General features: G+C 42.3%; 1 protein-coding gene across 2 annotated transcripts; it reads right to left on the bottom strand.

Moving 5' to 3' along the window:
• Window positions 1-5523: 5523 nt before the first annotated feature.
• LOC111873572 (DNA-directed RNA polymerase II subunit Rpb4) lies at window positions 5524-13212 on the bottom strand. Of its 2 annotated transcripts, XM_023868390.2 has the most exons (4): window positions 13064-13212; window positions 10255-10435; window positions 7315-7410; window positions 5524-6115 (listed from the first exon to the last, which is right to left on the bottom strand). In XM_023868390.2, the coding sequence occupies exons 1-4, from the start codon at window positions 13122-13124 to the stop codon at window positions 6037-6039; spliced, it is 417 nt and encodes a 138-aa protein (XP_023724158.1). In that variant the 5' UTR covers window positions 13125-13212; the 3' UTR covers window positions 5524-6036. The 2 variants fall into 2 exon arrangements, with proteins under 2 accessions (XP_023724158.1, XP_023724157.1); XM_023868389.1 differs by lacking the exons at window positions 5524-6115; window positions 7315-7410; window positions 10255-10435 and adding an exon at window positions 10861-12651 and having other exon boundaries at window positions 13064-13151.
• Window positions 13213-13237: the final 25 nt, after the last annotated feature.

Raw genomic sequence — 13237 nt, 5'->3', positions numbered from 1 at the left:
AATATGTTTTTAGCAAGCCTAGTAACGTCAATAGTACCGTTCCGTGACGTGAGATTGCAGCAGTGTGCACACAGCGCCAGCACGAGCCGGCGCACGCTCGATTCGAGCCCCGGCGCATACTGCGGGAGATCGCTTTGTGACATAATCCTATCATATTGAAAACTGCTGCAATATGAGTACTTACAAGTATCCGAAACAAATCTGGTCTGGAATGAACATTTCATAATTGTCGTCAACATTGCTGTTCTTACTACTGATTTAATGACACTGTCAGTAACTCAGTACAATTAGAATGATCAAGTCAAGGAAGATGTGATTGGCAGGGCATGTAGCACGAATGGGAGGGAGGAAGAATGCATATAGGATATTGGTTGCAAAGCCGGAAGAAAGGAGACCACCAGGAAGACCAAGACGTAGGTGGGTGGGCAGTATTAAAATGAATCTTAGATAGGATCGGATGGTATGGATTGAAGTGATGTGGCTCAGGACAGGGACCAGTGGCGGGCTCTTGTGAACGCGGTAATGAACCTTCGGGTTCCATATAATGCTGGGAAATTCTTGAGCGGCTGCACAATTGGCGGTTTCTTCAGAAGGCCTCAGCTCCATGAGTGAGTGAGTCAGTAACTCAGTCATTATTACTGTCATTGGCTTTATTTACTATATAATTAGTACATATAATAATAATAATACTTATTATTATTGGTTAAATTCGATGTGCAATTCTTGGAACATTCATTACGTGAGTCGGATTCGAATTGTATACAGTGGAACCCCCTCCAATTAGCAAACATTTCATTGCGATCCCGTGTGTGTGTGTGTGTGTGTGCGCGTGTACACAGGCAACAGCTTTTCCACTTTTCAATGCCCGCATTTTAAATTAACTCATTTTAGGATTTTAACACTTAATAATGCTTATACAGGATTTACAAACGGAAGAAATGAAACAATCGAGTTATAATGTCTCGAGAATAAAATCGATTCGATTCGACTATGTACCATTCCCGGAATATCACCCTCCCCGCTACCTGATAGTCGCCCCCACCTGTGGGGGGGGCACACTTTGGAAAACACTGCATTATATTGTGATCTATTTGTGTTGTGGGCAAGAACAGCTGAGTCAGTGAAGTAACTGGTAACAACTTGAAGGCCGAGAGTTCGATTTCAGCCAGGGACATTCCGGAGTTGGGTGCGAGTTATAGACGCTGGCAGGAGAGCAAGACAGGGGGGATCTGCCAGTCTGGACAGTTACATATATGTATATAAAATTGAGCCGGGATAGCTTAGTCGGTATAGCGACTGGCTATAGGCTGGACGACCGAGGGGTCGGAATTAAGTCCCGGTAGGGTCCAGACGGTGGAGTAAAGAGGCAGGCGCGTAAGACTGACAACCTCACCGCCATCTGTCTAGAAAACGTGGGGGTCTCGACGTCTCACAACCCTATGGGCCTCCACGGCCTGTTACAGCGATAGCTTTACCTATTTTAATGGGAAATTTAGTGTAATGTATAAAAGAGACTGTTTACGATTGACTACTTGAGCAAGTTAATATTGGGAAACAGCGTTAAACATCGGCCTCGGCGCATCGCTTCATAACAGGCAGGGCTGGAAAGGAGGGACCTCGCGATGAACTGTCTACGGGCACTGGTAAAAACGAAAGAGAACCTCCTTTAAAAAACGCTCTTCTAGCCTGAAGATCCTAGGGCGATCAGCACTAATAGTCTCAGTCTAAGTTCGTTAGCTAATTTCTGCCCCCCCCCACACACACATACATTAGTGAGTCTGTGACAGCTGCCTGGTGTCAGAAGTGCACTCAACGTCCCGCTGTGCCTCAACTGGGGAAGGCGCGTGACCGAATATGACAGAATCTGGTAAGTGACGTGTTTTAATCTCCGGGGCCGACGGTTCTCCTTTCCGCCTGCTTATTACTAGTTTCTGGTTTGGTTTACTCTTAGACCTTAAAAATGGAGACAATGAGTTCCTTCGAAACGTCAGTGGATTTTTATCGGGCTACACGGCGTTATATCCGTTAAGATTAACTCTTAAAAGCTAAATATATTCTTAGGTTAATTTATATTTATCATCAAGGCGGAGAGGACCTGTAAACAACCCAGCAGAAACACGAGTCCCCGGGAGCCATGAGTAGAGCGACAGGAATAAGATTAAGACCGGAAGTCAACACAACTTGTATCCGGATGTACGTGGTCAGAAAAGGGACGAAACACTTAAATGTGTTTGCAGTCCGAGATTACTCACTTTGTGCATGTACTGTACAGCATCGAACGGTAGGGTAACAGATGAGTAGGAAATGATTTTGAAGAAGTGGTCGTGGCCTAATCGAGATACTATCTTGGAACGTTGCCTAAAGGGACTGGCGTAAACAATAAATATCCTGTCAGGATAGGTGTCCCGGCCGAGATCAGAACCGAGACCTTCCAGAAAACTAATCTCGAGCGTTGCCACCACGCCACCCCCTCTGTATATAAGTAGAGATGGACTGGCCGTGTGGATAGAATGAGTGAAGACAGGTAAATGACGATAATGTGGAATTATGAATCTAATGGGCGAAACGCAAGACGAAGAAAGAGGAGACACCGGAAGGGCGATTTTGAGGAGGGTACAGGCATTTAACAGCCTAAACCACTCAGAAAGGAAGAAGGCGGAATGAGAGAAAATAAGTAAATGAATTTAAGGTCAGTATAGGCATTAAACTAAATGTGAATATTCTTCTAGACAGTGTGTATACACAAAAACATTCTAAGCAAAGTTTTCCAAACATGAACACCCGGTATGCAGTGTGGCCAATGTGAACACCACACATAACACGGCTGCATAATCTCTATAAAGAAACTTTATATAAGAACGCCCTGAACAAAGTGAGGCTCACATGAATACTACAAAATCCGGCAAGTTTTGGTAACATGAACACCCTGTATTAAGTGTGGCCCACGGGACTAGACAACATGACAGCATAAACCGCCGCCAACATTAAGAACCAATACATAGCGAGATAAACGCGAATACTCCAAACAACAAAGGTGGATAATTTTGCAGACGTGAATACCCTGTACGCTTTGCGCAGTACCCCAACCTGCGCATAAACATGAACATCCTGTATAACTATCGCGTGAGACCGTTGCCCTGCACTGAACCGACGCCGCACGAAACTTCTCGGAACGGTGAAGCAGAACTGAAATGTAATTTTGCTGTTGCTGCTGTGGAAGAGCTTGGTGGCGCCAACCGACGACCTCGGACACACCACACAGTGCTTGGCGCCAAGCGCTGAGGCGTGTGACGTCACGGCAGACGGTAACACCTCGCGTTGCCAACCCACAAGACATATTTCAGTGCTCTGCCATTAGGGTAACTGCGATCATGAGCGTTCAGTATCTCCCAGCCGTCGGGTCACTGTGCACACGTTTGTACTGGATGAGATCTGAAGTTAAATACAGGGGCTGATTCCAGGGAAAGCCCCTCCTTATCGAAAGCCTTCTAAGGGCCAATGCCTGATCCACTAACAAAGACACTTCCGTCTCCAGCTGAGGTGACCATTATGTGAAGAGATCTCATCAAATCCTTGGAAAACAAGAAACCCAAGGCCCAAAATTGCGCTTTAATATGGAGGAATTCATGGAAGAATTAATCGCATAGTCAAAGTCACATTGAGACTGACGCTCAGTCAGTCAGTAAGTCCTGGTGTCGAACCCCATCTGGAGCTCATGACCAGATTTTTATTACTGTTTCTACTATCCTTCACTATACATTCTTGATGCAACATGGACCACATTGAAAACACCATGTCCAACAGTTCTATTGTTGCATGGGTATTTGGGAATGTGTTTACATGGACGTTGCCTAGAAAAGGCAAGAGGGAAGCCACAAGCAACAAAACAATCTCATGAGCCTAGTATCGGCAGTCTTTTCTGGCTCCACTATTTTGGTTTCAAGCCTTTGGGGGGATACACAGACAGCAAGGTTACTTCATAAGGCTCATTTTGTTTTTCATAATATGGAAAACAGGCTAAGATTAACTGAGCATGCTATGAAGACGTATGGGAGAGTGGAGGTACAGCTCCATACCTTGAGATGACCCACCCATTTTATCCCCAGGAAAAGGCTCCCAGTTCCCGTTGGTTGTGCCATCAGGTGTAGGCACAGTGGGGGGCAGAAAAACACCCTATCGCTGCCAGCAACCGAACCCCAGCCATTCATCTCATGGTCTAGTCACTATACTAACATTTCTATTCTCATTTCTAATTTTTTGATTGGTCATTTAACCACACTGCCAGTACTGAGACTACATTAATGGCAGGGGAAACCAAAGTACTTGAAGAATAGCTGGCCCAGTACCACTCTGTCCACACAGCCTGACCTGGGATGAAACCCAGGCTGCTGCAATGGGAAAGGGCGTGCTATGACAGTATACCCCTGGCTTATTATCAGTACAAAAAGACACACTGAAACTTCATCCTTAAAATGAAATTATGCAACTCATTTCTTAAAGCTACGATCACTGCGAATCCCATCACTGAGTGTAGGTTCAGTGCCAATGCCCATGCCAACACTGTGTATGTAACTGCCACTCTCTCCTGCAGATGTCAGTCAAATGAAATGTACGGCAACTGTCAATCAATTCTCACTTGTTTTCTGCCATTCAGAGTGGTTTTTCTGGAAAAACGAAGGCTTATCCCGCAGATAAGATCCCATAGCATAGGGGCTTGGTAATGAATATTTTAAATTAAAGCTATAAATTACCTCATCATTTTGAATGGTGCACATCTTCTCCTTCAGTGCCATGCCCCGTCACGATGGCCCTATTCATATGGATGAGGAAGGGTCTGTAATGCAGTACACTGGAAGCTGGAACCAGGATAGAACCAGGGTGGCCAGGAATTAGAAATGTGTACAAGGCACAATGAAATATACAAGAGGTACAAACACTGAGAATGGTTGGGAATGCAGCAATATGTGGGGACTGACAGGAACACCACAGAAAGTTGGCACCAAAACTTCAACAGTGGCCTCATCAGTAAGAGTTATGTGACATTGGATGTTAGCACAGTCTTCTGAGAAGTGATGCAGATTATCAACGTTTCAAATGAGCCCACCGCCTCCATCTTCTGATTCACACAGTGGATACCTCTAAAACATTGGTAATGACCTACCAGACTACACGGTGTCACATCCTAAAAGACGGTAATCATGAAGTAATAAATTTCTACTGATGACATAATGACTTACATTACTATGCAATAATAAAGACACACTCAAAAATGTATGAAGAAACAGAATAATAATGCCATTTAACTCTTTTAAGCCTCAGGTTCATTTGAATAATTTAAAAAAGTTCTATATATAGTGAGCACTCTCCTCCAAAGGGTTAATTGAAGTTTTGATCTAAGGGTAAACTTCTGAAAGGGCACAAGGAACAAATGTCGAGAAACAAGTATCTACAATATTAACACTTGTTGCTTTGCTGCACTACAAAGTGACCAGGAGGAAGGTAAACATCACCACACACACGACACTACGGCATCAACACCTGCAAATGAGGCTATTTTATTTAACACAAAAAAAAAGTATAAGACCAAATTCTACAAATCTCAGCAGGTCATTTGCTTTAAAAGGTATGGGGCACCAAAAATTCTCAAATACAAAATCAGAATAATTTTTCACTTTATGCAGTTCATGGATTCCTAAGAAATGTAAATTAAAAAAAAAATGGGGGTCACAGATGGTTCCACAATATTTCTGAAGTTAAAGTATTTCCAAAAATCCCATACAATTGGTTTGCCCGGCCATCACCTTACAAAACAGGCCCCCTTCTCATCAAGGTTAACCAGTATCCTGACTGCTTTTGTGTCCAGTTTTCACAATCTTCAATGCCACAAGGTCCTTTGTCATGTTGCCTGTTGCTGATCATACAATCACATTATTGTGACAGTTTAAATAAAGTAAATTAAGAAGTGGTATACATTCTTGAATTGTGTTCGACCAAAACTGCATAAATCAAGAAATGACAGTACACAATAACCACAACTCAATACTGCAAACTCCGTTTAGTCTGGATGTCGTCCAGGATCTGTCTTAGTTCCTCATCCTCGAACCTTCCCTCCAGGCTGCAACATAAGTAATATGATCACTACAGAGGTGCACATAACCAGGGGGGCTACTTATGATAAATGCCACTTGTTATCTGACCAGCCAGCCATTTCAAATGCATGTGTGTTGCACGGGACAACTGTAAAGAGGAACAAATGCAACATCCAAGTCCAAAGGGAACTACAGAACAGACCAAACACAATAAATATCACTGTGTTGTGGGATGCTATACCAGTGAATCTGGCATACATTTACCTAGATCTCAGAGAAACCTGCTGCTCTGTCTTCTTCCAAAATGTTGGTAAATACCTGCAGGACTCAAATGCCCCACATTCCAGAAAATAATAACTTTCGTTGTCACTACCGAGACACCCGAATCCCACACACAGGAATAATAAAAAAAATTTTGAACAACACAGGCCCTCTGTTGTGGTACTACAGCCATGCCACAATATAAGGCATGTCAATACAATCCAGGCAGCTCCCTCAACCCCGGATTAAAAAAATGTATGGAATATACCAGATATAATTACCATAAATTAAAACGATTCTTTTATCCTATTGAGCCACACAACTCTTAGGTACTCTGTTTAAATATGAGGGAGAGTCAGTATATAAGTCACAAATGGATATAAAACATGTGATATTCATAATTGGGAAAAACATCTGTTTCTCAACATATCCTCCACTAACACTGATAGACTTGTCCACTGCACTGAAACCTTTATCATAGAAATCTTTAACCATTATCTCAGTCACTTCCGCACTTACATTATGACATCTTTGTCACCAGCAAAGTGTTCGTCATGTTTTTCGATCCAGTTGTGAACTGCTTTATGCGACTAACACTTTCAACAGGAAACATTTCTTTATATCCTTCTGGCCACAAAAAACACATAACAGAACACTACTCTTAGGTAGTACACTCAAGCACGGCCACCATTTTGACTACTGAAATCAGCCCCTGAACATGCGTATTCGCATCTGCTACCTAGACTGTCATGAAGCTGGACTGTGCTGCTGCAGTGACACGCACAGAAAGCCTATTATGTCCATTACAGTTGTTTCACTTACATTTCTGACCTATTTACTGACTCTCCCTCGTATTCTTAAACTGCTTGAACATAAGTGTGTGGGCAGATTTTCTAAGCCACCCCCCCCCCAAAAAAAAAATATCCGGGCGGTGTGCATGTTTGCCGATATGATACCACTGTACCTGGGTATGAGAGCCTTGGCCTCCTCAGGGGTTTCTGGGCACAGATTTGCAAGGGATGCAAGCTCAAATTTGTGCAGCTTCTTCTGCATGAGCAAGCTGAAAGCAGGAGAGTGAAGTAATTTATACAAGCATCACTGCAGCCAAGTGCACTCACAATTCAGAATTCAGATTTTAAAAGATCAACAGGTGCATGCCAAATGTTACTTGTGTCCCATCATACACATGGGGCACCTGCCCTTTCTGGTTTGTGATGCACAGATGCAGCTGCATTCTTGTACACTGTTGCCACTTATTTAACAACACTTTTAGTACTGGGGCTATATAGTGCTAGATGGTGGGAAGACTGAAGAATGTGAAAGGATCTGGGAAGAAGCAGTCATGATATACAAGTCTTCGAGCATCAGCGCTACACCAATTTGGTCAGCCCACTCCTAGGACTTCAGGGGCTGACCTGCTGCGTGCTTCTTTTGATGCACCAACAAATTTCCCCCTTGTACTTCCTCCTTAAAAGAATATTTTCTCATCTCTTTTCCTTGTTCTTTGATAGACCATCTCCCATTGGCCCATTTGGAGCCACATTTCCTCTCCTCCTTCCCCTAGATCGGCACCCGCGGCTTTCCACATGGCTTAACTCTTCTACCCTGAGTTGAAGGCAACAGGCTCCCACAAGGCGTCATACTCTGGCGACAGCAATCTTCAATTTTGGCACTCTTTAAATTATACAAATATCCAATGAACATATATGACATTTTCTCTGTCTTGCAGAGCAGATTGCAGGAGGTATCCAGTTCAAAATCTTAGTCTTACATTTTGTTACTTTCCTTACTCATATGAGGACATGGCAACGTCACCCATATCATTATCCACTCACCACCACTCATAGCCATTTTCCCATTCCATTTCATACTATACAACCTCTGTAGCTGAAACAGTATCATTCAACAATTGGATGTTCTTGCTTCGTAACAATTATAATAGTACAGTATGTCACATAATAACAGGCTTGAAAAGATGTGGAAGAAGCGACCATGGCCTAATTTGTAGTTCTGCATAAGCATCTGTATGGAAGGAGTGACGAACCATGAAAACTTCACATAACCGGTTTCCATGTTAACGATTCAAGCACAGGACCTCCTCAATATGGTGGAGTACTTATCATCGAACAAAAACCTTTGGTCAACAGTTTAACAACCAGCCAAGTGAGCCAAATGTTTTCAACTGATACAAACTTGCATATATATATAAATTAGTTGCTATTTCACTGCTCTAAGCATCAGTACGGAGAACTGGTAGAAGTTACAAACAGGGGCAAAAGACAGCAGATAAACAGTGGTAGAAGGCATGTCTGGGTTGATTTTGGAGGGTCCATCACTGCCTCCCAAAAAAGTTCAGAGCATACCTCTAGACAGCTGCAGCACCTAGTGCATACTGCTATGTTACAGAGTTTAGTACCTTGCTATGCAGCAGTCCTTCCATGGCCTTTCAAGTTATTCAGATTGGGTGTTCTTGGCAAAATTTGCTTTTATAGGCAAAATGTCTTGTGGGCAGACACAAATTGTATTCTTAATAGACTTTGAGCTCATAGTCAGTGATGACACTGACAATATCAGTTTCCCATTGGAATTTTAACGAGTTTTATGTTAACTTCAGTAGTACAATGAAGTCACTATAGCGATGGACTGGATGGCCCAGGTTCAATTCTCGCAGGAGCAAAAGATTTTTCTCTATTTCACATCATCCAGACTGGCTCTAGAGCCTACCCAGCCTCCTACTCAATGGGTGCCGGAGGCTCTTTCTCCAAGGGTAAAGCAGCCACGGCGTGAAGCTGACCAATCACCACCACCTAGTGCCAAGGTCACAAATGGTGGAGCTATACCTCCACTCCCCCATTGGCCTTCATGGCACAGTGCTTAATTAAACATAGGCACAACTTCACCTTTAGTGCAATGTCATCTGTCATGGACCAGGGAAACTATATCATACAGACAGTTTTATTAATGTAGTTATGTTTTATTTAACGATGGTGTCAAAAGTATGCTAAAGGTATGCAGCATCAAGAGAATATGATTAATGCACAGTAAAGGATCTGGAAGGAAGTTGTTGTTCATATACTATCCCAGAATTTGCCTGAATGGACTTGAGAAAAGCCACCAGATACACATAACAACCAAGATTCAAACTGGGCATCTCTCAAATATAATTCAGAAGTGTTACCACTTGAGCCAACTTACTAGGTCAGTGATATACAGGGATCATCCAGAAAGTAAATACCGTTTGCATACAGCAATTGCATTTTGCTTGGAACTTTCTTTTTTCTAATCCCTAGAGTCTGAACCTGGCTCCAAGTAATTTTCACTTGTTCACACACTTGAAGCAGTTTTTGGGCGGCACACGAATGGGTAGCGATGAAGAAGCAAAGAAGATGGTTAAAGACTGGGGGTAGATTTTTACAATGCAGGAATACAGAAACTAGACACGCAATAAGATAAGTGTCTAAATCTTCATGGGAATTATGTAGAAAAATGATTTAAGGTCTACAGTAATGATGTAAAATATTTTTTAGTTGTATTCCTTTTTTCTTTCTTTTTGGATCACCAAATGGTATTCACTTTCTGGACAACCTATGTACCAAGCCTCAAATTACCGTATTTACGCATGTATAGGCCGCGTGCGTGTATAGGCCGCAGCACAATTTTCAGACAGAAATTATAGAAAAAATAATTTTCTTGGAATATTATTTCAGGAGTAGAAATTATTCCGAAATTTGGCAACGTTAATTTTTTTAAATGAAGTGTGATTTCGAATATTTCGAATATAAGCTCCACCCCAGTTTTCCTCTTGAATTTTTGGCAAAAAATGTGTGGCCTATACATGCGTAAATACGGTATATACCCTTAACCACTTGTTACTAGGTACACACATGTGAACACTGAAGCTTACTTTCGAACAGATGAAATTGTTTCCTTGTTCTTGAACTTGCGGAAACGGTTGGTGTAGGTCAGGGTCTTCATGAACACCTCGGAGAACTCCTGTTCTTCCTCTGCGCTCTCATTCTGCGCCTTCCGATGCTCAAGCAACATGTGAACCTCCGAAATGAGTAGGGTCTCTGCATTCTCAAACTCTGCACCAAGACAGCCCCTGTGTTTCATCTGACATGAATACTGTTTTGTTGGGAGACTTGCTGATAGTAATGAAACCACTATTTCTGAAGGGTACCAGATTTCCAATACACAACAACCCCATCTCCAATCTTACAAACATTTCTTTGAGGTGTGAACCATTTTAACCTTTTCACATCTACTTTAACTGTAAATAGGCTCATTTGTACCAGCTACAGGCCAGTCTGTGTGAAAATTAAAAAGAGGAGAACACTGATATGGAAAAGTACAAAGCTCTTACCAGTCAAATCATACAGACAGCACGCGTGATCATAATATGGCAGTAAATTCTTATCTGGGTAGTAGAAGAGCTCTTGTAGTGAACACAAGAAGGTTCACTTAATTGGTTTCCATAAAGAATAAAATTAATAAAAATATCTGCCTAAAACAAGAACAAACAGTTACGAACTGTAAACATCTCAAAAGAATAGTGTTCAGCCAACATTTATCATCTGGAATCTGGGGGTTCACATTTCCCAGCACTACACACGTGATGGCCATATTTTATTTAGGGATTTGCAGTGTTTCACGAGGCAAAAGTAGATTTTACGTCTCTGGTTTCTGTGTGCTTGGCGGCCACATTTTAATCTTGATGTCATGGTATTTAATACCGAAGAAATATGGCTTTCAGCCAGCTGGACTGTGCAATACACTGAACCAAAGATCAAAAGTCTTATAAACATTAACTTAATTATATATTTCTCAGTGAAAACCAAATGAACGAGAAAATGTTTGAGTCGCAAAACCTCTCTTGGGAACATGACGATTGTGCAAATCAGAGGGCCAACTGTAAACTCATCAATCACATCATCAGCTTTCAGAATGCTGGGAAGCAAAGTGAACATACACCAACACTAGGCTGGGTTCCATATGAAGCCCTCCTTCAACAGGAAATCATAGAGCTTCCTTGTCTTGTTCACATCGATCTTGATGAGCGTTCTTGCCTGGGCTAGCTTCAGACCCAAGTTTCTCTTGCACTCTGCCACGAGGATCCGCTGGAACTCCAGGTATGACTCAGGCACTAATCTTGTGACAGAACAGAGTTGGCGTTCAGCTGCTGACAGTCGTTCATAGCCTGGCAGACCAACTATGTCTAATGGTGGGGGAAGGGGTCTAGTAGAAACATTCGGAAAAGCTTTAATAACAGGGCTGAGGGCTGGCACTGAGTCAGTGAAGGATGGCCAGGAGCTTGTGGGATAGGACTGCAACAGTCGTCGCTCTTTGCGGTGTGCCACTCTGATGCGAAGCAGCTTCCTAAACAGACGACAGCTGTGGAAATGTGTGATTCCATTCTCCCGGAGATCTTGGAGACGAAGAATGTACTGCCGCAGTTCACCCGCATGATGCAACCCCTCCATTATATAGTCAAAATCAATACCCGGCATCAACTGCATAAATAACAGTAGTCGTTCTGCATTCGTCCGCGTCACAGTTCTTTCATAACGAATCAGACCTGACAAGGTCTTTCGCAAAACAATCAAACCGTGGTTTCGAACCACTCGTTTCCGCCTTTCTCTCTCTCGGAGTCGCACATTGTACATGCTCACTATAGCTGTCTGTAAGGCAGTTCCAATCTCATAGTAGGGATCCTCAGGCTCAAATGTACTGAAATCCAACTGTGAAACATAAGTCTCAGCATAGTTATCATATTCAATATCAAAGTCACCCCTTGCTGCATTATATCCTCCCAGAGCACGATACCTATTGGAACCAGGCAAATATCGAGGGGGCTCCTCCATTTCCAAAGGTCGATATTCAAAGGGTGCTTCTGAGGTCACTGGTTGAATGTGTTGCTTGAATCTTGGAAGCTCAGGTACTGGATTATCAATGTAGAATGTTACATAATGTTTCTTACATTCCTGTGCTGACCGAGTCTGCAAACGGCGAGAAATATCGCTCCAATTCCCCAGCCCACATTCGAACACTGCATCCAATAGTTCAATTTCTTCATTTGCTGCCCAAGTTGATCCTTCATACAGCGGGAACTCATTTTTCACGATAATGTACTGATGGCAGTTCTTGTGAAGTTCACGCTCAGCTCCAATTGAAAAGCATGAAGGACAAATCTCCACAGCATTATTACAGTCAGCACAACATATATATGGTTCACGGAGGATCGAAGAACATATATAACATATAGAGGTCACACTGGTGTCCTGTCCCATCACACGCAGCCAGTCTGTAAACAAGATGTACCAAATGGAGCTATTCCTCTTGTTCCGGCAAAATAAATCACTAAAAAATTCGAATATGAACTGTTTATTGATGTTATTACTGTGCACAATGGAATATGAATTTAATAATTCATACCAGCTTCTGCAAACTGCAATTTCGTTGTAAAACTGGCCATAATAAATCAATACACACAAGAAGTTAATCAGGGACCAATGAAAAATAAATATAAGCTCTATAACTCTACCGATTTCGCTCAAATAAGTAGGTTCCACCTGAAGGCGGAGACAAAATCCAGTCCCCGAAACGTTGTTTTAAATACAAACAGAAAGATGGATATGTCCAGAAACATAATAACTGTATTAATATACCATCATCACAAAATTTTATACCTCATTTAAATATGGGCTTATAATTACCTTTAGGAAATTGCAAATCCGCCGCCTCCTCTTCAACTTGATCTGTAGCTTGAGCAGCCATTTTCAATAATTATGGCGCCATATACTGATATAAACAGATGCAGTCAGCCATGTGCAACGATGTGCAAGTTAATGTTACAGCCCGAATATTTCGATACCAGAGAGTAGAGATTA

The sequence above is a fragment of the Cryptotermes secundus genome, unplaced genomic scaffold (assembly GCF_002891405.2).
Source record: "Cryptotermes secundus unplaced genomic scaffold, Csec_1.0 scaffold631, whole genome shotgun sequence".
NCBI classification, from domain to species: Eukaryota; Metazoa; Arthropoda; class Insecta; order Blattodea; family Kalotermitidae; genus Cryptotermes; species Cryptotermes secundus.
The sequence above is the reverse complement of the archived record's forward strand: the minus strand, read 5'-3'. Positions and strand labels throughout refer to the sequence as shown.

Coding starts and splice junctions, on each gene's coding strand:
- LOC111873572 (XM_023868389.1), bottom strand. CDS start 13,124: ATGGCTGCTCAAGCTACAGATCAAGTTGAAGAGGAGGCGGCGGATTTG. Junction 12,652..13,063: donor GGATTTGCAATTTCCTAAAG/GTAATTATAAGC, acceptor TCTTGTTTACAG/ACTGGCTGCGTGTGATGGGA.